Source organism: Panthera leo, chromosome F2 (assembly GCF_018350215.1).
Source record: "Panthera leo isolate Ple1 chromosome F2, P.leo_Ple1_pat1.1, whole genome shotgun sequence".
Taxonomy (NCBI): domain Eukaryota; kingdom Metazoa; phylum Chordata; class Mammalia; order Carnivora; family Felidae; genus Panthera; species Panthera leo.
In genome coordinates this window covers 32,979,860-33,005,835 of record NC_056695.1, presented here as the reverse complement: position 1 = coordinate 33,005,835, position 25,976 = coordinate 32,979,860, and the positions used below count along the sequence as shown (strand labels likewise).

At 36.4% G+C, this 25,976-nt stretch overlaps 1 protein-coding gene across 5 annotated transcripts in view; it reads right to left on the bottom strand.

The window, feature by feature from the left end:
• Nucleotides 1–25,976, bottom strand: part of RALYL (RALY RNA binding protein like) — a 704,928-nt gene that overhangs the window by 31,324 nt on the left and 647,628 nt on the right. For 3 of the 5 annotated variants that reach the window (XM_042923552.1, XM_042923556.1, XM_042923554.1), the window contains 2 exons: nt 21,413–21,526; nt 5,393–5,643 (listed from right to left, as the gene is read on the bottom strand). In XM_042923552.1, coding sequence (XP_042779486.1) covers nt 5,399–5,643; nt 21,413–21,526 — 359 coding nt within the window. In that variant the 3' untranslated portion in view covers nt 5,393–5,398. Of the gene's footprint in view, nt 1–5,392; nt 5,644–21,412; nt 21,527–25,976 lie in introns of those variants that run through there. The other 2 variants (XM_042923553.1, XM_042923555.1) reach the window with 2 other exon arrangements.

The window sequence follows — 25,976 nt, the reverse complement described above, 5'->3', positions numbered from 1 at the left end:
TAAGGTCCCTTGTCATATCTGACAGCTGTGTATCGTCCTGGAGTGTATATACATAGAAGCTTGGGTAGAGTTCATTAGCAAGGTACTGAGCACTTACTTTTCTATAGTATTTCCATTATGACACAGACTACTTTTATTTTGGATCATGTTATTTTATTAAAAAGGTGATTACAACTTTGGCAAATTTAAAAAAAAATAAAAAAGCTTGGAAGATAAACATCTTATTTGGGAAGTTTCCGGTAGTTTTATAAAAAAATACGTTCATTATCTATCCATCCATCTGTCCACCCACCCACCTACCTACTTATCATATGAAGTATCTAATGTATATTGGATATTAAATATTTATTCTATAAAATGGTCTAGGAACAATGAAGGCTGATTTGAATATTTTTTCTACACATATACTGTTTTTTTCTACACATATTTTTTTTCTACAACACATACTGTTGCTGTAATTTGGTACCCTTTGACATAAAGTTCCAATCTTACTCCTGCCAGAAGTCTTTCTGACCACTCCAGCTCTATGTGATTCCCCATTAATAAACTATATTTCTCATGTGGTTTCTTACCATAATATACTGCTTTAAAAAAACCACATCTGTAGCCCTTATCCTCAGTCAATTTTTAGACTTCTGGAGGGAAAAATTATGATGGTCCTTCTTTATTCCCATAGCAAAAAACTCTGTGCCATTCATTAGTGTTCAGTCAATAAATATTTGCAAATGGATTTATTCAGAAAGAGGAATACGATAGTGTGGTAATGTATGTACAATGCATTAATAGAGTTCAATTTTAAATAAATTCAAATATTAATTTCTAAAAATTAATGAAATATATAGGCATAGATGATTATAGAATCACAAATTTTTAGCTTTGGCTGACCTCTCATCAATTATCAAGTACAAGTCTATTATTTTTTACATGAGGAAATTAGATTCTATAAGGCACTAAGCTACTTGAAAAAAAAGGAGCCATTTATGTGAACATTTCATTTCATACATAAAGCAATAGTTTTAGTTACCTTTGCATTTTTTGTAGCACCTCGTTCACACACAATAGGCACCAAATATCAGCTGACTGGATTGCTTCTTGGAAATCAATTTCACTAACTGGATATTTAGAACCGGATGATGAATAGATAGCTCATGCCTTCAGCTTCTCACATGCTTCACAAGGGATACCACCACCTACAGCTGCCCTATTAGCTTATTTTGCTGGATCTCCCTTGCCTCAGACAGAATTCTTGTTTCCTGTTCATTCCTGATTTTCTTTGAGCACCTGCCTGAGCATGTAGATTCTACCTCTTCTTTCTGACTCCTACTGCGTGTGCTAAAAACCTAATTATATTGTATCCTTGCTGAATCTGTAATAATATCTGCCTTTCTAAAAGAGAATATTTATGCTTTTATTTTCCTTTTTTGGGAGCCATGGATTATTTGATCTGGAAAGGAGAAAACAGTGGACACCAGATAGAGCAATTTTCTCTAGAGCAATCACTAGGAGGGACTCCCTAGTCTCCATTTAGATAGCTCATTCATTGTTTTCCAAGTCTTGGAACCAAAGTGAGATACTAGAGAAGGATTTAATTCTTCAGGACCCTAAGCTCCCACTTGTAACACAAGGGTTGAGGGAGAAAACCCTAGCGTCTCCAGGCAGAAATAGGTCTAATCAGTTACTTTCTGTGTGTTTAGAGTGTAAACCATACACCATGGTTTGGATTTATTCCCTTGGCTGCATGATCAACCCTTGCTCCTTCAGATGTGGTGTTCCTGGAACATAGACTCAGAGTAAAGATCAAACAGAATGGATTTTAGACATATCTGATATAATCTTACTATTTTGCTGATAAGAAAGTTGAGACTCAGAGAAGTTACTTGTTTAAGGTGATTCAGTTGGATTGGATAGTGATAGATCTGGGACTAAAACTGGCCATGCTGCCTCTTTCATGGCTGCTGACGTTTGGTAACTGTCTTACTTCTTAACTTCTTTTACTTTATCTGGTATTTGAAGTGATCTCATGCTCAGGTAGATGACCGATCTTGCAGCTGAACCTCGAAGTTCCTTGAAATTTTCATATATGGTGACTTTTCCTCTGAGCCCACTTCCATCACTGTCTCCTATAGATCTTCTTATCTCTTACTTGTCACATGTCTGAAATATCTCAGTCTCCAAGTACAATCATCACTTTTCTCATATGCGTTTCATTAAGAGAGTTCAAGCACAAACTATATAAATGTAAGTCAAAGGATGATAATCTCTGGAGAGTGAGGAGAGACAAGCATGACCTCTCTTTAAAGGCATAGGACTCTTATTCCCTTTCTGCCTCTATTTTCTCCTTCTCAACCCCTTCATGTGTTCCTGTCTTCCTTCCTCAGGTTCCCCAACATGATTCATCTAGTTATCTAGTCTTTACTAATGTCCTCAGTGCTCTTTATTTATTGTTTTTTCTTTGCACATATCTGACAAAAATCCAATTTTGAATATGTTGGCTTTCTCCCTGCTTCTATCAGGGCTGATACAAGTCAATGGAGGAAATCCCACAGCTGGGCTGACCAATGTCTCTACAACAGTGGTTCTTAAAGTGTGGTCCCCAGACTGGTAACATCAGTATGATTTGGGAACTTGTTAGAAATGCAAGGCCCAGACTCACTCAGTCTACTGAATCAGAAACTCTTGAAATGAAATACAACAATATGTATTTTAACAAGTTTCCCAGGTAATCCTGATACACCATAAAGTTCAAAAAATACTACTATATCAAATCTTTGTCTTTAACCTCAATTTGCTGTTGGTACTAGCTGTCAATCTTTATATGTTTTCTACATCAGCGATCCTCTATGTTTTGCATACTAGCTTCTTTAAATCTCCATTTTCCTCAAATCTGTGGTCCTGCTTGTCTCTCCTCACTCTCCAGGGATCATCACCCTCTGGCTTATATAGTTTGTGCTTGAACTCCCTTAAACACCTGCCATCAAATCCTCAGACTTACTGCAGTTAGTTTCAGTGCAAGAGTGTTCATTTTCTTTGTGTTGAAGGCCAGCCCATACACCATACCTTTCCCTTCAGCATCAGGAACTTTTTCTCTTCATTCAACTTCTCTCTCTCCACTGGCATCTTCCACCCAACCTCTGAGCTGTCAGCACAGAGTCTGACCCGGGGCTCGAACTCACGAGCTGCGACATCATGACCTGAGCCAAAGTTGGATGCTTAACTGACTGAGCCACCGAGGTGCCCGGGGGGTTTTGATTTTAAGTGTCATAAAAAGCCCTGTAGGATTTTAAGCAAGGGAGCAACATTACCTGATATATAGTTTATGAAGATTTTACCTTTCTTGTGTGGAGAATGGAGTGCATGGGCTAAACCAAGAAAATCTGCTTAGCTGTAGTGGAGATGTAACTAGCTTTGGGTTATGATTTGGAGGTAGAGTTAATGGGAGAGGATGGAGAGAATCAAAGGTAATCCTAGTCTTTTTGTTTTTAACAACTGTGTGGATAATGATGTTGTTAGACTGGAAAGGGATAAGATGACTGGGAAAAAAAAAACAAAAATGTTTTGTTCATGTTGAGTTTCAATTATTTATTGGAGATAGGCACATAAATGCTTGAGTCTAGAATTCTAGGAAGAGATCAGGGATAGAAATATAGATTTAGGAATCTTTGGCCTATAGATGACATTTGAAGCTCTAAGTAATCCTGGGAAAGTATGCAGAAAGAGAATGTATCCTATGACAAAGTTCTGGGCTACTCTAATATTTAAAATGAGTAGCCACTTGTATGGCTCAGTTGGTTAAGTGTCTGACTCTTGGTTTCAGCTCAGGTCATGATCTCACAGTTTGTGAGTTCGAGCACACATCAGCGTGCACTGACAGTGCATAGCCTGCTTGGGATTTCTCTCTCCCTCTCTCTCTCAAAAAATGTATATTATTAAATAAATATAAAATATATAAATAAATAAATATAAAATAAATATAAATAAAAATATAAAATATAAATTAAACATAAATTTAAAATATAAAATAAATAAATATAATTAATTAATTATTAATTAAATATATATATATATATATATATATCATGGAAGTATGGAGTGAAAATTTCTAACATAAGAAAATGAGAATGAGCAATTGGTAAGGTAGGATATTTTCTTAGAATTCTCCTAAACAATTCTCAGTCAAATTCTGCTGAGAAGTAAATGAGAATAAGGACAGAGAGGTAACGAATGGAAATGGGAACATGGAGGGCTCCAGAGACCCTGGCAAGAGCAGTCACAATAAAATGGTGAAATCAAAAGTCTGATTAGAATGGGCTGAGGAAATTAAGTTATTGAATTAGAGTCTGGCCTGAGGAGAAGCTGAAAAAGTTGTAAGTTCTTCATTCTAGTCCCTCTCAATAGATTTCTGAAATCAAAACCATTCAAAAAGTAACCAAAGCCCTTCAAACTGAGGCAGGCTTTTGGAGAAATAAGGGTGGTTATTAAAGACTCATATTTGAAAAGTTTAAATGAAGGTTCCATGCAATTTAAACAGAACTGGAATGTTAAAAAATCAATATAGAGCTCCATAAATGAAATTACTGACAGAGTGGTTACCATGCCGAAACAACAACCACCATGTCAAAATTAGTTAAGTAACAGTAAGTATTGTTAACAAATTGGAATCTGATATTACCTGGGATAAGTCAAGTTTAATATGGTCAGTCCACAGAGATATTTGAGAATTGGCAACACACACACACACACACACACACACACACACACACACTCACACTTGTCCTCTCATCATTTTTATTAGTCAATCCCTTTAAAATAGTATATTTAGTTTCATGGATGATAAAATATGAGAGACCACATCTTCATCAGCATAGATTTACCAAGTCCTTGGTGTGAGTATAAATAAAACACATAAAGAATCAAGTCTTGGCTAAATCCTTAGCTCATAAAAACTGGTTATCAAGCAGCACTAGCACTGATGATGGCGAACTGGCCATATACCAAGGGTCATCTTAGTCTGCAGACTATAGAAACAACCATTGGCCATACAACTAGTAAAGATAATTATCATCACTGAGTGATACTATTGAGTGAGAGAGGGAGCCATGTATCTTCCAGTAGATGGTCATTCGTTGCCAAGATATTATATCCACATGTAGTTCACATATAATTGCACAATGCAAGATTCTTTTTATGATGGAGCATCCAGAAGAGAGAACCTTTCATTTGGAACTTCAAATATAACTAATCTCATATATAATATTTCAACTGTCCATTAACTTACTCGGTCATATTTTAAGTTGGCAGAAATGTATTGAGCACTTATTATGTGCAAAGCACTGTAGTGATGTTGCCTTACATATATGCATATAAGAAATAAATAACCCCCAGATATTTTATCCTTATTTCAGAATGAGTGAGTGGCTGACATGCTGGTGCTGTTACCAAAGTGTGTGAACACCAAATGTTTAGTTCCTACCAGCTCATGACCCCCATCTTCATCGAAGTCCTCCTCTATCCCATCAGTCATCTCTTCTCCATCCGCATCTGGCCCTCCTTCAGCAGGCTCCTCTGTAGAGTGATCTGCATTCTCTGACACACATTCATCTTGGATCAGCTCTATACTCTCTTCCAATTGCTTCTTCTGAGCTTCTGGGGGGGAGAAAGCAAATGACTACTACCTTGGGTTGCTCATGAGCCATTTGGATAAACCATGAAAAAACAGTCTATGAAAGGGTAAATTCTGTGTGAGGAGGATAAGGTAATATTATGTTCTGGTTGAATTTATTCAGTCATGTAAATTACGTGCCTAATCTGTGTGCATTTTCATGGAAGTATGTTTACTTTTAAATGGAATTATCAAAAATTAGGAAATCTAGATGATACTAGTATATAAAGAAATAAATATTTACATAAATAGATGGATCTTTCCAGCTATATATATTCTTTTCTAATAGGGGTATACTCTTAGAGGAAAAAAATATAACAAAAACAGAGGGTAAAAATCACATAAAACATAGAACTTGTTCACTGAATGAGGGACGATGAAGAAAACTCATTGACAAGTTCAAACTTAATTGAAAAAGAAAAAAATTCCCCAAGGAAAAAAAGTACAAAAGCACATGTGTTGTCTTTCAGACAACTTTTCTATGTGAACAATAATTTGAAATTTTAGAGTCTAGATTCTAGACTAGACTAGAGTCTGGCAGATATGGTTAACTGCAGTGGTTACGAATAAAATTCTGGTGATGGATTTACTAACTTTGTTATGCAAAGCCAAAGTGGTTAACCTTTCTTGTGCCTCAGTTTCTTCATCCGTATAATTAGGATAACTACTTAACTTCCAGGGTTTGGAATAGTGTTTAGTAGAGTTATTTGCAAATAATAAGTGCTCAACAGATGAAGCTACATTCTACATTAACAGAATTCCCTACAATTACCAGGGTGTGCATGCTCCATTTACAGAAATTCACTCTGATGGGAATTATGCTGACAACATAATAAATATTTCCCCTAGTGGTTGGTTTTCATCTCCTATGAAAATATCAAAAAGCATTGGGTATTGAATACATGAGATCAGTTACTGTACCTCCTTCTCTTAACTTATTCCCATGTATACATGGCTATCTCAAAAGCTGGGTGATTTTCACTCATTTTGATCATTGTAATTTTATCAGATAATTATCCCATTATCTGATTTGAGTTTTAAGAGATGCTACCTTTTAAGCTTATATAGTTATATTTTTATGGCAATAAAGATATTTTATAGAGCCAAATAAATTGAGGGGTGTTCATTCCTAGTCTTTTTCAAAATGTGATTTAAAGAGAAAGTAAGCATTGATATGCATATATTTTGACTCAGCACAAATATTTTCAAATACAAGTAACATGTAATCAACAAACTGATAAAAATGATGTATAAATAAGCAGGTATCCTCTTCTATAAATTGTTTAAAATTGTAATAGTTACTTGTGTAAATACATGTGTTTTTGCAGTTTAATTCTCCAAATAATAAAGTTTATGTATTGAAAATAAGGCAGAAGGATAGGGTTGTGCTCTGGTCCTGCTGTCAGAGGACAGCATTCTAGTTCCAGCTTAGCTACTTGCCAGTGGAATCATGTGCATTGGGCCTGGCCACTCGGTCAGGTCCTTTAAATGTATTAGGTCAACCTTTCCTCATCTGTATAAAAGCTTTGATTAAAAAAAACCTACCTCTGGGGTTGGCTGTGAGGATTAACAGAGCTTCTATTTTGGAAATGTTTTGCATACTATGAAGGACTACATAAATGTGTACTGTTACATACTAAAAGGAGACTGTGTGCTCCTCACTGTGAAAGTGTCAGGATAACAACACCAGTAGGCATGGAACAAGAGGGCTGGTAAGATCAGGAATAACTGAAAAACTTGTGGGGCTGAGGCTCCATTTCAGAGGAGGAGAAGAGCTGGTAGGTCCAAAAAGGCTAAAAATAATTACTATAGGCATCTTAAAATGACAAAACCTAAGGTCTTTTTCTTCATTTACTTCCCATATATAGACACAGACTATACATTTCATGATGTTTTTCTATCAACTTGTCAGTTTTGCTTTTTTCCACAGATCAGCATAACTACTGTAGTGATGACGTAAATTCTGCTTTTAAAGCTACACTTTTTATCTTCATATATGTGAGTGTACTGATGAAAGCAAGTAGCTTAAATTCCTTCTTCTCTGATGTCTTATCTACATCACTTTTAGCATAGAAAGTCTTATGAAGACTCTAAAGTGATTATTGTAAAACTTAACCAAAAAGTTTAATTGGGAGATTACCCAAGTCTCTGGATTAAAAGGAAGGCAAATCAGGCAAGAGACACAGACACAGACCACATGCTGAACTTAACTGTCACTGAAAACTGCTAGTTTTTATTCATCTCACCTTCTTTCCACCTATCACTGACCTCTGTAGTTCTTGACCTTTAACCTATCTACACATTCATGACCAGCACCAATGGAGAAAAAACTGTGATGGGCAGACTAGTTTGAGCACTGAAGTTTTGAATCTCTGCTGTTGATCACATCCCATGCTCTACCTGATAGCCTCTACTATGGCTGACCCTTTGGACAGCACAATGCATCTGGCAACTCTGGTTTCCATCCTTCAGCCTTTCTCCTTCGAGTGATTTTTGTGTTTATCATTTGACCCCTCCCTTTTTGCCACTCTAGGTTACCACTCGTTCAAAATACCACTGCTGTCATGACCTGGTGCTGATATTTCAGGAATGAGAGAGGAATGGGCATTTGGGATTGGACAATTATTATCCTATACAGTGAAAAATGTATTGTATAACTTTTCCTAAAGCCAGACTTTCTGGATTTTAGGTCATTATGTTTATTCTTTTGTCATAATACACAACTGTACTTTTGCTTAGGATTAATATTATTTTGGAAATTCATTTGGCTTGACATATACATTTCTTCTCTAATGATTTTCAGAAGTATTTGTTCTCTGGAAACCCTCGTTTTTAATGTTGAAAGTAATATTCTTATTTTCCCCCTCTGGAAAATTTTTGGCCAAAGAACCACAGAAGATTTTCAGAAAACCCATGTGGGATCAGAACTTAAAGATGCCTAGCCCTCATTTGGCTTTGTGTAGCAATTTGTTGCAGTTATGTTTGAAATCCATGCTGACTCTCCTGATCTTCCTAAACTGAATGACATCCCTTCTTCCCTGATCAATCAAACCCCAAATCAAACGTTGTCTTACAGTTAGTCTACTCTTGTCTTATCCTTCTCTCTGTGGTGTTTAAGTTTCTTTAATACTAGAGCTATTGCCTCAAAAGGTCATTGTCACACTCAAAGGGGATAATATAGATGTTAATCTTTTGTAAAGTGAGAAGTGCAATACAAGTCAGTTATCAAGAAATAGTTTGATTTGCTCTGTACCCCTTACTGAATAGAAGAGATAATATAAGCTATTAGAAACGATATAGAATTTAAGATCCATAATTCTGTTAATTACTAATCCTATTAACTATAGCTTTCTTCTCTAAAAGATGAGCATGAAAATAACATCTTTCAGAGAGTTGTTGTATACTCAAATGAGTGTTTTAAAATGTAAAGGCGACACAAACATGTTATCGTAACAGGCTCAAAAATGGTTATTGAGTTGAACCTATATTATTGCTCTAGGCAAACAGTTTATGTCAAAATCATTCATTACTATTGACCATTAAGCATCTACATTACAAGGCAATTTGGGCTTTGACATGGTCCCTTCGTTTCTGTTTAGACAGACATAATGTTTTAAGTTAGTCTCTGCTTTTTCGTGTATGTTATACAACATACATGCAACTCCTCTGACAGCCAATTTCAAAGGCAATAGTGTTCAATGCAAAAAAAAAAAAAAAAAAAAACAACACCAAAAAAACCCTAGGACTCATCCTCATTCATCCATTAATTAACTTGAAGGCTAAATGCATGGAAGACATTATCTGGTTTGAGAGAAAAAACTTTAATTACAATGGCAGTCAATTCATAGCAGTTTAACAGAAATACAATCAACCTGTGCTTCAGTAATATGTAGTCATCATAGATTTTTGTCATTACCTCAGTAAGAAATGTTATAATCGGTAAACAATGATAGGTTCCAGGAATAAAATCGCACATGAAAGCACATCTTGTTTATTAAACTGTTGGTTCACAGTTTAACAAGCAGTTTTGATCCAGTAATTATTTTGCTGAAGTGGAAACAAAGCAGCTTGTTCTATTTTTTATGAATAATTATCTAACTTTATTTCTCCTAGAAACGAGGAGTATTTTTTAGTTTATTCCTGCCTTTATAACATTTTCTTCACCTACATAATTATTTTTTCTGTTGATCACTTTTTCCTTTTTATTGTGAGTGCTGAGCGTATATGTACTATGTATGTGTGTGCACGCCCATTTATGTCTCTACCACTAAAGTTCTTTGGGGAAGAAACATTTTTATTCATCTTTGTAGCCCTGATGGTTCACTCAGAGCCTTACATGCAAATGAAATATCTGCTGAATATATTCATGAATTGTGATGGGACCAAAAAAATGAAAATAAATGTGTGGGTGTCAAATTCTTTTCATAGAGTCAGAGTGATTGTTGAATTTGGCACCATGGTTGCAAAAATATGAATCCACAGAGGTTAAAAGAAACATCCTTGTCACATTTTACATGAGAGTCCCATACCATTAAGTCAAATAAAATGCGGGGTCTAAGAGTTTCTTAGAAGATTGTTCATTTTTACACGATAAGTCTTCAGGAGAAAAAATAAAATGTGAAGTGTGCAAGGACTTATGGGAGGATGGCTGCTTTGGAACACTGGCATCTTTTGGAGTCCCTGCTGAATTCTTTAAGTCTGAATGACAGGTTGGCCATAGGATTTCTTTGGTGGGCAGAGTGAATTTTAGATATTTTTTGAAAGAATGTATTAAGAACCAAAAATCTAGCAGCTATATGCCTAAAAGATATCTCTAATATTACATAAATAAGGATTTCAGGAGGAAAAAAAGGTTATGGCTCCAAGTTAGTGAGTGCTTACAAAGTACTGACCATGCAGCATGCATTAACCACAGGCCTTGAGACATCCTGCAAGGTAGGCCTCTTTATCGTTTTCCAGGTGGAGAAGAAAAAGGTGCCTGTGGTCACACAGTTAATAAGTGCAAGTGTTCGAGTTCCCACTTAAGGTTTTCTGTTTCCATAGCCTGGGCTATTTCCTAATATATCTCTAGAAAAAGGCCTAATTTGATAGAGCTTTGAATCTCCTCAGTAACCAGCTAATTTCAAATTAAAGACTGAAGAAGTCTGTTTGGTTAGGGGCACATGCTCCAACTAAATAATGGTTATCAAAGGAAAAGAAGCACAAGTGCTAGTTAAGTACTTCTGTTTATGGGAATATGCCTCAGGCTTTAAAAAGCCACGAAAGAAAGGAATTTATATTAAATTTCAATCTTCATATTCAAAACACTTTTTGTATGTCTCATTTCTATTTCATAAGCGATATATGACATAGAAAACAAGTTAGAATTGTTGGGATATATATTCAAAGTATTTTCATTAAATTCAGTTTGCTGCATAGCTATTATCATTAATATAACTCTGAAAATTGGTTGAGTTGGCAGTTAAGTTTTTTGATAGGCTGGCTTAATTGATAGCTAATTACTAGCTAAATTGTACTTAGCAGATGGTTGGAAAGAATGTTGATATAAAACAGTCACATTATTCATTAGAGTCAAGCTAGTATTCTATAACTATTGTTTTCGCATACCAGTATAAGCTGTATTTAAAAAAATTCTATATTACAACACCTGTATATAATATGAATTTAACTCAAAGATTTCAATAAATGCTTTTTAAAAAGATACAACATATTATGCATGGTATTACTAATAATGACATAAATGAGCATAAAGAAAGTTTCATAGGATAATTGCTTTCACACTAAAATGTCAGTTACAGAAGTACATTCCTGGAGAAAATGATCTCAAAGTTGTTCTCATTGAGTACCCTGGATTGTTAAGGTCACCACAGACTCAATATAAATAATAAAAAAAAATTATGTTTAGGTTTGAAAGAGACAGAGACAGAGTGCAATCCGGGGAGGGGCAGACAGAGAGAGGGAGACACAGAATCTGAAACAGGCTCCAGGCTCTGAGCTGTCAGCACAGAGCCTGATGCAGGGCTTGAACTCACAAACTGTGAGATCGTGACCTGAGCTGAAGTCAGATGCTTAACCAACTGAGCGACCGAGGCACCCCCAATATAAATAATTTTTAAAATTACAGATCCATTGTGTTTATTTAAACCTCACAATTTTAAGGAATAGATATTAATTTCCCCCATTTTACTTTTTAAAAAATGTTTATTTATTTTTGAGAGAGAGAGAGTGTGTGTGTGAGCAGGTGAGGGTCAGAGAGAGACGGAGACACAGAATCTGAAGCAGGCTCCAGGCTCTGAACTGTCAGCACATAGCTGGACATGGAACTCAAACTCACAAACTGCAAGATCACGACCTGAGCTGAAGTCAGACGCTTAACCAACTGAGCCACCCAGGCACCCCAATTTCCCCCATTTTATTTATTTATTTACTTAAAAAATTTTTTTTAATGTTTATTTATTTTTGAGAGAGACAGACAGAGTGCGAGCGGGGGAGGGTCAGAGAGAGAGGGAGACACAGAATCTGAAGCAGGCTCCAGACTCTGAGCTCTCAGCTCAGAGCCCGATGTGGGGCTTGAACTCACAAACCGTGAGATGATGACCTGAGTGAAGTCAGATGCTTAACTGAATGAGCCACAAAGGCACCCCAACTCCTATTTTATAAATTTCAAAATTTATAAATACCAAGTACCACACAACTAGTAAGTTTTGGGATTCGATCTAGTTCTGTTTGATTCTTAAGTATGGGGCCTTATAGATGTCTTGCTAGTGTAAATCTATTTGCCACAAGGAGGATGAATTAAGGAGGAAGCAAACTAGAAGTGGGGTGACTGGCTACCAGGTGAGGCTTTGGAGGATGAAAATGTTCTAGCTGCTTTGTGGTGATGGTTGTACTGCTCAGTAACATACTAAGAAGTCATCGAATTACACTCTTGGAATGGGTGAGTTTTATGCCTATGCAATAAAGCTGGTAAAAAATAAGATGAGTTCATTAGAGCAAGTGAGAGATGAGGGCTTGGGTACAGGCAATAGCACTGGCAAAACAGAGAGAAGAGGTAAAAATATGCTAAGGTAACATTTTGCAACACTGGTTGTAGAAGGAACAGAAAATGTTAATTTGGCAATTTGATTCACAGGACTTATAGAGTGGTGATGTGACAGAGACTGGACACAGTATATTTAGATAAGAAAGTGGGGAAAAAGATTTCTATTTTGAAAGATGGTGATTGAATTATTACCAAGGACCTTAATGTACCCCTCAGCTCCCTCCTGACTATAGGCTCCAGACCTCTTTTTTCTTAGAGCATTTACTTTAGAAAACTTGGAATTGTAAAGTTTTTTTTATGCCCCTTTGAGATGTAAATCATTTGCAACCTAGGCCTGCCTTTCTTAAAACCTAGAAGTCATCCCCTTGAAATGTAATCATCAAGAAAGATAGTCTCTGTGGGAGAGTAGAAGCTTATCTTCCATAACAGTCAATTAGCAAACACAGATGGCCCAGTCATACCAACCAACCTCTTTACTAATGTCCTCTAATACTTTTCCATTAGCTTACTCCAGCGTTTAAAAATTATCCTGCCTTTTGTTTTAGTAGTGTTCAATTTCCACCCCCTACTGCACTAGTCTTGACCCCTATTGCAATAGTCTAGAATAAAGTCTTCCTATGCCATGTTTAATAAGTGTCCAGTGCAATTTTCTTTTACAGTTCCCTGAGGGATAGCCATTGGAAATTCTCCAGTAAGCAAAGGGAAAAGTTTTGCTCCAACTGCTAAAGACAAGTCATTTTCTTTTCACAACTTTAAATTTAGCTTCTTTAAAACACTTAATTTTTGTAGTTAAATATTTCCACAAGACTTGTTATGAAAAATAGCAGTCTTCTGTTCCTACCTGCTCACCATTTTCAGCTCTTTTAAAGGCTTTCAACTCAGCTCATTCTTTTAAATACATGCCCTCATATTTCTAAATAGGTGTTTCTGTTGCTGTCTCTTGATCAGTCTTAGGCTTTACCTATTGGTATCATACTTAGGAAGCTGAGGACTCAATTCTCTGTCATACAATCCCCACTTACGTCCCATCACTCTAGGGAGTTACACTGTAAATTAGATTAGATCAATGTTCTGTGTTTACTTAATTTTAAGTATGAAAATGCTTTGTGCAGCTAAGTTGTTAGTATATAACACATAATTTTTCTTTCCTGAACAGTATTATTTTCTTTGGTGTTAAAAAGTGCCTTGAACTTGTCATCTTATTTCGTTTTGTTTAATTCAGTTCCCTGTGTACAGATACATACTTGTGGCAACTTTAACTAGACCTGTAAATCTTGTTTCAAACCAATTCACTTACCTACCCGTTAGCCATTCTATCAATTTCATCTTGAAAAAGTCTCTCCCGGAGCTTTTGAGTTGTTCGGATTTCGATTTCTTTCTGGGTCTGTTGCACAGCTCATATGCTAGACTCTCCTTTACCACCATCGTGTGATTCCCCTTGCTCTTGCCTCAGTATTTCCCTGCTTTGGGAAAGCCACGTTTCTCCTTTCTTGGTTGACCTGTTTTTTGTGAACTACTTCCTCCAGTCCTTTTCAGGGAAAGAGTGAACTGGAGATACATTTTTTGATATTTATATATCTGCAAATGTCTTTAATCTACCCTCACATTTAATAGTTTGGGCATTAGGTACAGAATTGTAGCTTGTAAATGATCTTTCCTCAGAATTTTTAGGGTATGTTTTCATTGCCTCCTGGTTTTCAGTGTGGCTGTTGAGAAGCCTATTGGTATTCTGATTCCTGTTTCTTTATATGAAAACTGTTTTCTCTCCTTTCCTGTCTCTCTGGAAGATGGTAGGACCTTCTCTTTGCCCTCATGTTCTGAAATATCACAATGAGATGCTTTGATGTGCATCTTTTTTCATGCATTGTTTCAGGCATTCAGTGGATTCTTTCAACCTGATTAATGTTCTTCAGGTTTTTTCTTAAAAAAATTTTTTTACATTTATTTATTTTTGAGAGACAGAGCACAAGTGGGGGAGAGGGGCAGAGAGAGGGAGACACAGAATCTGAAGCAGGCTCCAGGCTCTGAGCTGTCAGCACAGAGCCCGACGCGGGGCTCGAACCCACAAACCATGAGATCATGACCTGAGCTAGTCAGATGCTTAACCGACTGACCCACCCACATGTTCCCTTCAGGTTTTTTTCTAAAATTTTTTTTGATGATCTCCCCTCTTTCTTTCTGTAACCCTATTATTCAGATATTCATCCAGTAATTTTCATATCCTTCCCCTCCTATTTTCCATATCTATTTTCTTCTTCAGTTTTGTCTTCCAATACTGAATTATTTGTGCTATCACATGTTAATTTCTAAAAGCTCTTTTATCTGTCTTCTGAATACTCATTTTTAGTGTCATGTTCTTATTTCATGAATGCAATATTTTCTCATTCTTTCTATATTAATCAGTTTTTTTTTTACTTTTTCTTTTAAAGTTTTATTCTTTCTTCTGCACAATGTTTCATCCAAGTTTTCTTTTTTTCTCCCTTTTTTGATATCTCCTTTTCATGGTAAGTGTTTGCAATTATTGGGTGATGCTTGTCCATTCATTGAACAGTGAGGTATTAAAATATCAAGGGGCAGCTTTGTAAGCAAAGGGATATTGTTTTTGCAGGATGATGTGGTTGACCATTTTCTTGGGTGATGCCTATGCCAGCATCTTTAAATCTTTCTTTTTCCATTCATCAGTTGATGGACATTTAGGCTCTTTCCATAATTTGGCTATTGTTGAGAGTGCTGCTATAAACATTGGGGTACAATGGAGTACTACATGGCAATGAGAAAGAATGAAATATGGCCCTTTGTAGCAACGTGGATGGAACTGGAGAGTGTTATGCTAAGTGATATAAGCCATACAGAGAAAGACAAATACCATATGTTTTCACTCTTATGTGGATCCTGAGAAACTTAACAGAAACCCATGGGGGAGGGGAAGGAAAAAAAAAAGGTTAGAGAGGGAGGGAGCCAAAGCATAAGAGACTCTTAAAAACTGAGAACAAACTGAGGGTTGATGGGGGGTGGGAGGGAGGGGAGGGTGGGTGATGGGTATTGAGGACAGCGCCTTTTGGGATGAGCACTGGGTGTTGTATGGAAACCAATTTGGCAATAAATTTCATATATTGAAAAAAAAAATCTTTCTTTTTAGGATGCTCATCTCCCTAATTAAAACTTCTGGTGTCTTGCCAATAGTCTGGCAGCTGAGGGGGTAGAATGCTTGGAATTTCTACAGTAGTTGTGTAAACTTTCACTTCTCTCCTTGTCTTCAACTGCACTCAAATTTGTTGTTTACCAGCTTTGGGATCTGCTTTTTAGCTATTCTATAGGTAACTTCTCCAGATTTCTAGTAGGTAAGAGACAGTTAGGAATACAGGAATCTGATTCCTTAACAGACTTGCAGCCATGTGTATACCTCCTTTTCCAGAGGAACATGATGTCTTTGATTTTCAGCCTTTTGGGATTTCTGTGGTTAAAATTAGACTTAGATTTCTAGGGTATGTATACTAACTCAGGTACCTTCTCCGTCTGTTGTCCAGTTTCTAAAATTTTGTTCCCATTCTCTTTATGCCTAGAGGTTTTAAAATTTTTTAAAAAATTTTTAGAGATTTTTAAAATCTCTAACTCTTCTAGAGATTTTTTAAAAATCCTACCATTTCAATGCAGTTTTAGGAGAGAACAGAGCTCCATTCATGTATTTAATTCAATATCTGTGACCAGAGACATCACCGGTTTAATCCAGTGTGTAAATGCTAGCAGTAAGGTATTCAGAACAGAAATAGCAGTCACGTTACAGGTGGCAGCAGTCACATCATAACTGGAGCAACGTTTTCCATTCTGAGTACCTCAATCTGGGGTTGACAAACCATACAATGACCAGACAAGAGAGACGACAATGGTGCAAGATGCAAAACCAAATTACATGGGTAGCAGATGAAAAAATTACTGACATCTGTCTAGGGAAAAGAAGGGCTCAAAGATGCCATGACAAAAGTTTGAATGCACCTAAGTGGCACATCTATGGGCCAATTATGCTGACTCTCCGTTCAAAGGTTGGGAGTGAGAAAATTATAGCTCTTTTAAAATATTTAATTGGCTGTTACACTCACAGTGGTTGGACACTAAACTTGGTTTCAGGGGGCGTAAAACAGATAACCAGACCAAATGAGAGCAAAAGACCTTTTGGTTTGGTGCAGTAGAAGAAGAACTGACCGTAGGAGTCTGAGACGCTAATATCACTAGGGTCCAAGTAAATGACATTAATGTGTGAACTGGCTAAATAAAAATACTAGCATACTGAGAAGAGTATGCCATGTGTAAACAGATAGCAGTATTGGAAGATACTAACTTTTCAAAAGCAGTTATATATTTTTGTATTTACTTGTAATATTAGAATTCTTGGATATTAATTAATTAATAATTAATTTACGTTTAAATGTTTATTTATTTATTTGGAGAGAGAGAGGAAGGGAGGGAGGGAGGAGGGGCAGAGAGAGAGAGTAGAGAGAGAATCCCAATCGGGCTCTGCATTACTCGCGTGGAGCCGATGTGGGGCCTGAACTCACTAACTGTGAGATCATGACCTGAGTGGAGATCAAGAGTGGGATGCTTAACAGACTGAGCCACCCAGGAGCCCCTTGGATATTAATTTATTTTTAAAAATTCTTTTCCTTTTGCCAAACATCTGGGCAGGATGAATTTTCCTGTGGGACCTGGTTTGTGGCCTCTCCAATGCTTAGGTCAAACTCTGGCTATTATCATTGGAATTGTCCCAGCACACTGGCTGGCCATGTATCAGGCATACCACTGAGAATAAAGCTGAATTAAATAAAGTCTATTTGCCTTTTCACATCAGAGACTTTATACCTGAAGTTTGATTTTTTTTTTTTTTACATATAGGTACCTGTGGATTAATTGTGCCCATTATAGATATCCAGTCTCTAGTTTTCCTTCTTGCTTCTTTTATCCCTTTTGGTCATTTAACATCACTGTGCAAACCACATATAAATCGTGCCATTCATATGTGGCCATTTATATGTGGCTCTTTTAAAAGAATCATCTAGGAATGAGGCACAGTTGTAAGTTAAATTGATATGTGTTATTTGTTGTTTTCAATGATCTACATAGTCACTACATTCCAAAGTTATGTTAATTGAATTATTCAATAGAAAATAATAACATATGCATTATGGATTCATACTATTTGTAGCTTAAAAGTTGGGATTTATGTTTGAGGTCATAATCATTCCTCTAGTTTACATTTGAGGGGTTGAGACCTAGAGAAGTTAAATGACTTGCGAGGTTGTGCCTGGTACATAGTACATGTTGGAAAGAGTTAGAAAAGGAAGAGAAGACATGACCATGTGCTCAGGAAGCTTACAATCTCAAAGAAAGAGACAGGATGCCATACGAATATCTATTAGTCAGTATATAGAATACAAAATCAAGTAATGATACTTCATTACAATTATTCCTCATAGCTTAGAAATTCACTACAAACAAAGAAGAAAAAAAATGATACTATGACTCGAATACTGTACAATCTCCATGTTGTGTGGTTTTCCCCATCTTTGGTTCATGATCTTCCATTTCCTGTCAGTATTTTATGCTGGAAACTTTGTTTTTGTTTTTTTTTTCAAAAGTTTTGGGTAGTATTTATTTTTTATCTTTGAGAGAGAGACAAAGCACGAGCGGGGTAGGGGTAGAGAGTGAGGGAGACAGAATCTGAAGCAGGCTCCAGGCTCTGAGCGGTCAGCACAGAGCCCAATGCAGGGCTCGAACCATGAACTGCGAGATCATGCCCTGAGCCCAAATGGAATGCTTAACTGACTGAGCAATCCAGGTGCCCCTGTGCTGGATACTTTCATTATCAAATAACTAAGACTGGGAATGGGAGATGTATGAAAGAGTAATAATGAAGAGTAAATGTTAGTTAGCCAGCAGATAATTAGTTTGCAACAGAGTAAGCATTAAAATGAGTGCTCCCTTAAATTTAGTAAGGAGATATGGAGTATTTTTTAAGAATTTTATCATATTTCTTGCCACTTTCTATAATCTAATCTTGAGTCTTTCCTTACAAGGAAAGACTTTTCTTTTCATAAAGAAAATATAGAAAGTAATCACCTTATCTCCATTAAATACAAATGCTGTTCAGGAGACAATTGCTAAGTGAATGAAATTACAAATTAAATAATTCCATTTTCTTCCTAACATGTTAAAGTAAGAAAGACATAAATATCAAAAGACTAAGCCTATCATTTTAAAAATAAATGTCTCATGACTGGGAAAGTTTAAACACGTACAAAAATAAGGTGACAGCCTCTCATGAAAAGAAAATGCAAGCTTTGAATTTTGGCGTTACATTTATAGATGATCTCCCAAGAAGATAAGTGAAAGGTATTATTCATTGCAGGAAACTGGAAGGTATAATATGATAGAATAAGGATCACATTTTTCTCTTTGAGGTGATTTATATTTAAATGAGTTCTCCATAATCCTTTAAACTGAAGTGCAAATTGGTTATCAAAGTCCTTTGCTGTAAGGGTTGTTTTACATAATAACGAATTTCACAAAAGTTCTTCAAAGGGAAATATTGATTTAGGCAACATCACAGGATAGTTCAGTCACAGAAACACTTTACATTACTGCCATAGACAGCATATAAAAAAACATCCTAAAATCTAAATTTCTCTATTAAGAAGTGTAGGCAGTGGTTTTTTTTTTTTTGTTTTTGTTTTTTGTTTTTTTTTTTCAAATAAATGCTCAGTAGTGTGATTACTGGATAATATGGAAGTTCTATTTTTTATCTTTTGAGGACCCTCCATACTGCTTTCCATAGTGGAAAGTTACAATCCTTCCCATGGTGCACAAGGGTTCCGTTTTCTCCACATCCTCACCAGCACTTGTTTCTTGTCTTTTTGATACTAGTCATTCTAACAAGTGTGATGTAATATTACTTTGTGGTCTCGGTTTGCATTTCCCTGGTGATTAGTGATGCTGAGCATCTTTTCATGCACCTGATGGCCATCTGTTTGTCTTCTTTAGAAAAATGTTCACTCAAATATTTTGCCCATATCTTTTTATAGTAGAAAATATGCTGATAATAGAAATTTTTAATAAAAACAATTCTGTATTATCTATTTTTTCACATTCACATTGGTGAGAATCTGCCACATGCTAGGTATATGGCTCATGTTTTTAAAAAAATGGGTTGTGTGAAAACAGTAGGAAATGTTCATTTGCAGTTATATGCTTGTGTTAGTACCAATGCCAAACAGCTCTAATTACTGAGTCTTTACTCTGTGCTAATTACTGTGCCATATAAGTTACATGTGATATTTTATTTGTTTCTCACAAAGTGAGGTGGGGATTATCATCTTCATTCTATAAAGGAGAAGGCTCAGTCACTGGCATGTGAGAATCTGAACCAGAGTTTATATCTCTCATTCATTATGCTATACCACCAACTCACATCTGGCTTCTTTTCATTCTTGAGTCCTATATGGCTCATTGGCAGGAGGTAAAAGCTCTGGTCGTCACCCCAGTGGTACGGTGAATGAGTAGGCAGGTTCCTCTTTGCTGTAGCTCAGGGGCTGCAGGATCCCCACCAGTTCTCATCAATTAAGAGTAATCCAAGTAGTGTCATGTCAGTGAGATCCTGGGACCAGGCCCTGAGTGGAACCTGAGATTGAAACTACAAATGGGAAGGGCACTGGATTCACTCATGAGACCTGGGTTCGAGACCTAGGTCTATCACTCACTAGTTAGGTGACTATGGAAAAATCAGTTTACCTCCCTGAATCTTTGTATTTTTGTCTCTGAAATGAGGAGGCTGGATTTGATCCATGCCTTTCAAAACTATATTTTTTATTTTTTAAAAAGTGAAGCTCTTTTAGAATATGAAGCCTTATGTTGAATCCCAATATTTAAAATAGATGCAGGTAGAACAAGGGCTGAATTTAGAGGAAGCAAGAATTCATCTACCTCCCGGGCCTCCTTCTAACCTTCATCTTATCTCCAGGGAGCCTCTGAGGCATGTGAGGCCTTGCAGAACACGATGTGCACTCGCTCATCTCCAACTTTATCCCAGTTCTCATATTCTGTGATTTAAAAAATATCTGTAACCACATGACAAGGGCATTAGAATTGTATTAGAATACAAATAGGGTCAAGGCTGATAATTCAAAGGAGAAGGGAACATTAAGTTATAAAAGATATAATCAAATGACTTGGCCGCGGGTGGTCAGGGACATGCTCTTGATTTTGAGGATCCTGAAACTGGGTACTGAAGTTTTGCAGGGTTGTAGCAACGCAGGAGCTGGGCTTTATGATCACTGTTTTTGAAATCTGTTATATTTCTGCAGTTTGTTTATTTAAATATGAATATTATTTTAGTCTGACAGTGTTATTCCATTAATTGGTTTTATTTTCTTAAAGTTGCTTGATATTGAGATATTAACTTGTAATTATGATATAATTATTATTATCAAAATATTTTTTCTTTTTAAAAAATATGAATTTTAGACAAATTGGTTCATGTTCTCCAAACAGTAAAAACTTAGATTGCATTGTTGCAACTCTTGGCTCAAAGACTTTATTCACGTATCTGTATTAAACTGTTAAACTCAGCCAGTGTCCCCCCGGCCCTGAGCTGTCCCTGTGATTGACAGTGTTTCACTGGTTTAATTCCGACGTGTCTGTGGCCACAGATCCTTTTCACTTACCTGCCTCCGCCTTCTGCTGCTTCTCAATTTTCTCCAGGCGCCCTAGCAAGGAGTCAATTTTCGTTTTGATCTGGGTTAATTCTTTCTTGATTGTCTGTAACTCATCTGACTTCACTGGAAAGGGGAAAAGGGAAAGAAAGCAATAGAACGTCAAATGTACCACGACTCATGGAAAACACAAGTCACAGACACCCCGTGTTTTCTCAAGACTATGTCAAATCACATAGGATACTTTTCAGTCTCATTGGTTTCTTGTTACTTCCAGTGATCCTAGAGTACCAGATGACATTGGGAATTACAGTGATTTTCAGTGACGTGAGCATTTGATATACTGGCATTTCATCTTTTCACTGTTAGGCAAAGGGACAGAGTAACCCAGAAACAGCTTATCAAATAACTAAATGATACTAAACTCAGTTTTGGCAAATAGTAGAGTTAATCTGCACTGTAAAATGGATTCAGCTTGAAGAATGATAAAATCACGACAGGTATGTTAATACTGCTTTGAGATCTATGTTGTAATACATATTTGAGAGGTCAATGACATTCTTAAATCTAGTTCCCTGGTATTTTATTGAAACCAGGATATAATACTTATCCTCTAAAGAAATGTTAGATGCTAGAGAAGTCTAACAGAACTCTTGCCACGTCACCTACTCTTTTTTTTTTTTTTTTTTTAAAGTGAGGCAATGGGTTGTACATGCCCCCTTTTAAGCCGTGGGGCTGGAAGGAAGGAGATTCACTAAAGTTCCCACTGGTATTTAGCATGGCTTCAAAGAAAAACAAGTGGGGGGCTCTGGGGGCTCAGTCAGTTAAGCGTCCACTTTAGTTCAGGTCATGATCTCACGGTTAGAGAGTTCAAGCTCTGCGTCGAGCTCTGTGCTGACGGCTCAGAGCCTGGAGCCTGCTTCAGATTCTGTGTGTTCCTCTCTCTCTGGCCCTCCCCTGCTCGTGCTCTGTCTCTCTCTGTCTCTCTCTCAAAAAATAAACATTGAAAAAATTTAAAAAAAACAAAGAAAAACAAGTAGGACTAACACAAGATTGGCAACCTTTCATTTTACCAAGTAAAATGTTAACAACAACAAACATCCTACTATCAACCTAATAATTATTTTGTAAAGAAAGGGCTTAAGAAAAGGACAATCTCCTATGTAAAGGACAATCATTTCAATAAATATATTTATGTTTATGAAAAATTCATTGCAGCACTGTTCTTATTTTCTCCTTTTTCTGAGAACCATTGGAAAATTTGCCATGAACCCACAAGAACCAGAGTATTAAAGATTTCAAAGCTATCACTACAGAACATCTACATCTGCCTATGAACTTTCAGTACCTACTGAAAAGTTTTCAGGGTTTTCAGGTAGCCATGCCTCAGCAAAGATGCTTCAAGATCTGGGGCACAGATCTTGATTTCAGCCTATTAATTCTTCTCTGTCACTTTTGCTTTCAAGTTTATGATGATCTCAGCTTGATATTTCCGAGAAATTTTGGAAGAAACTGAGTGTTTAGTTTAATTCTTTAGTCTCCAGGAAAAAATTATAATTAATAAAAACTAAATGCAATTTATGCTTGCTTGGAATGGAGATATTTGTCAACTAAGATATATGAGATACTATACATGATAACTTATGCACCAATATACATTAATTGCTCAAAGGAAGAACAGATTATTTCCAATATAAAAATGAGAGAACATTTTCTATTATAAAATCAGACATTTTTTATAAAAAGAAGCTTTTTATTTATGATGTAAAGTAGTTTGCAAAATAAAAACTGCAAGAATCCAGGACCCTGTGGAGTGTTCCTATTATAAAGAACCAAACTGAAAGTAGAACACAGTTTAAAATAGAGAATTGCTCCTTATGTCAATTATTTCAGAGACATCAAAGTACCATTGTGGAACTGCAGCTAAATTTGAAAAACATCATCTGTCACAATTGCAAATTGATTCCACTTTGAAGAATGATTTTTATTTCCTTTGATGGAAGCATGTCATGTAGTTTTACTTAAACCTATCAAATTTAATAGAAAATATTTTATAGCATTAGATTTCAATGCAGCAGAAATGGGACTGTGGCTGGAAACTAATAGAATAGATGTTTTAGTAAGTAGAGCCACTTCTCAGCTCGGAAATGCAGTTGACTAATTTTAATTTATTTATCTCCTTAAAAAATAAACAAAAACCCCACCAATGCCCCATTTTTTAGAAACTACATTACAAACCACTAGAAATCTAGGCTCACCAAGTAGGAACTTACCAGTGTCCAGGGAGTCAAGGCTGGCTTTAAGTCTAGACTCAAGTCTAGCACTGTAGGAACCCCTTTTAAGATCAAAGTCAGTCCATTATAAAATTTGAGTTTAATTAGTCCATGGTATTTAAGCTTAGAGGTAATAAGGATGTAATCTGGACAGGTTCTGTTTGCTTTTTCCTGTCTTTACCAGGAAATGCCGAACATTTCCAGCCTGTGCAAGTTGCCTGGCTTCAGTCTTGGAATGGCTAGCAGCAAAGGATCCTCAAGGTCTTGAAAAGCAAGGCTTCAAAATCGTTTTGGCTGCTTCTTGAGCAACTGGGAAAGCTATTTTCTTATTGCATTTCAGTGCTATCCTTGGAAGAAGGCTGCCACTTACCTGGCCTAGTTGGTTATAGTCCTGTTTCTACCTTTCTTCAGTTGGATTCACAATCTATAGATTGGGTGTGGTTCTGTGCTAATGTGTCGGTTTCAGGATGGAGTTCCTGAGATGAGCCACCTCTATAGCTCACGTGATTCCCTCTCAAACTTTTCTCTGCCTTTTTTTCTTGGGGGGTGGGGTGGGCATGGGGCTCCTGTTAACCATTTCTCTGCTGCACCGCAGATTACATTAATCCCCTACTCCATCAAAATAGATGCATGTTTTACAAGTATAGATTTCTAAACTTAAAAATTTTTAAATCTCTGCAACTTAGGTTTCTGATACTTTTCCAAAAATAAAAATGAGTTCAGAATTAAGGGTCCAAAGTATTCCAGTTCATTTTCATTTCTTTTCACATCTTTTTTCCCCCTGTTCATTTTCTGCACACTCTCAATTGGGCTTCTGCCTTCAATTTGCCCAGTCTACTGCATAGTGCCTTCATAGTGATAGTTATAAGTCATAAACCTTTCCTACGGAACACTTCTACAGTGTTCCCATTTCTATAGGAAAAAGGCCAGAAACCCACACACATGTGCACAAATGCTATAAACTGGTATTCAGGGTCTGCTCCAAAGTATATTTCCAGCTATAGATTCCATTTCCTCTCAAAGCAAACTCTTCACTTGAACAGATAATCTTAGTGCTTACTCAAATAGTGCATGGAACCAGATAGACTCTAGTTCACCTCTATGTCCCTTTAGGAAGTCACTCTCAATCACTAGGATTCAGGTTCAACATCTGCAATTTCCATTCTCTACTTTAGAGGCTTGTCATAAAAACCTAATGAGGTAATTCATATAAAGCACTTAGCACCATGCCCAGAACATCATCAAGCCCAGTAAATGGTAGTAGCAGAAGATACTATTTCTATGACTATTATTATTATTGCTATTATTATTATTTATATGTTTATCCCAGCAAAGACTCTCTATCCTGCAAATATATCTATTAAAATCCTATATGCCTTTTAGGGCTTCATTTAAGTCTTGCCTCTCCTGTGGATTCTTCTTTGAGTAACCCTCTGGAAGGTGCATCTCTCATCTATAATTTATTTAGTGGCATTTCATAATTACCGCTAGACACATACTGTGTATTGATTTTTACTTAGTATGTACACTTTTCATATTAAATTGTGAGCTTCTTGAGAGTGAAGGCCTGATTAGACACTGAAGAATTTCAGGAGTCATGCTTTTGAGTATTTTCTGTGTTTTAATAAATTCCTTCTTCTCTTATTGACTGATGAAGCTCCTGATGCATACCATGAGGTCCTGGGCTTTGAAGTCTGTCCTCCATAATTAGAAAATGTATTAACAGGTTTCAGAAGAGATTGTAAATTATGTTAGTACCTACTGAAAACTTTGTCTTTTCATCATTAACCAGAACCATAAAAAATTATTCAGACTGCAGATTAAGAAATTATTTTGATCTCTGACAAGGCAACATTTGAAAAAGAAGAAATTTTAGACAGCTGTTTGAAGAAGACATATTAATGGATTTATCACATCATAGGCTCTCAACAACCAAACTGTCTTGAATGGAGAGAAAGCATCCAATTCCTTCTTTTTCTTTCTTCCTTCCTTCCTTCCTTCCATCCTTCCTTCCTTCCTTCCTTCCTTCCTTCCTTCCTTCTTCCCTCCTTCATTTCTTTCCTTTCTCTTTCTCTATTTCTTTTTTTCCCTTTTCTCTTTCTTTCTCTCTTTTTCTCCTTGCATGTTTAAGAGAATTTAACCCAGTGTCTTACACATGGGAAGAAATTAGCAAATTCCAGAAAATTTGTAGGTATGTGCATAAGTAGGTAGGGTCACTGGATGCAATTTCAACCTAACCAACAAATCTTATTTAAAGCTTTGTGTATGTACCAGACAGTAAATTGGAATTGAATGTCTAATGG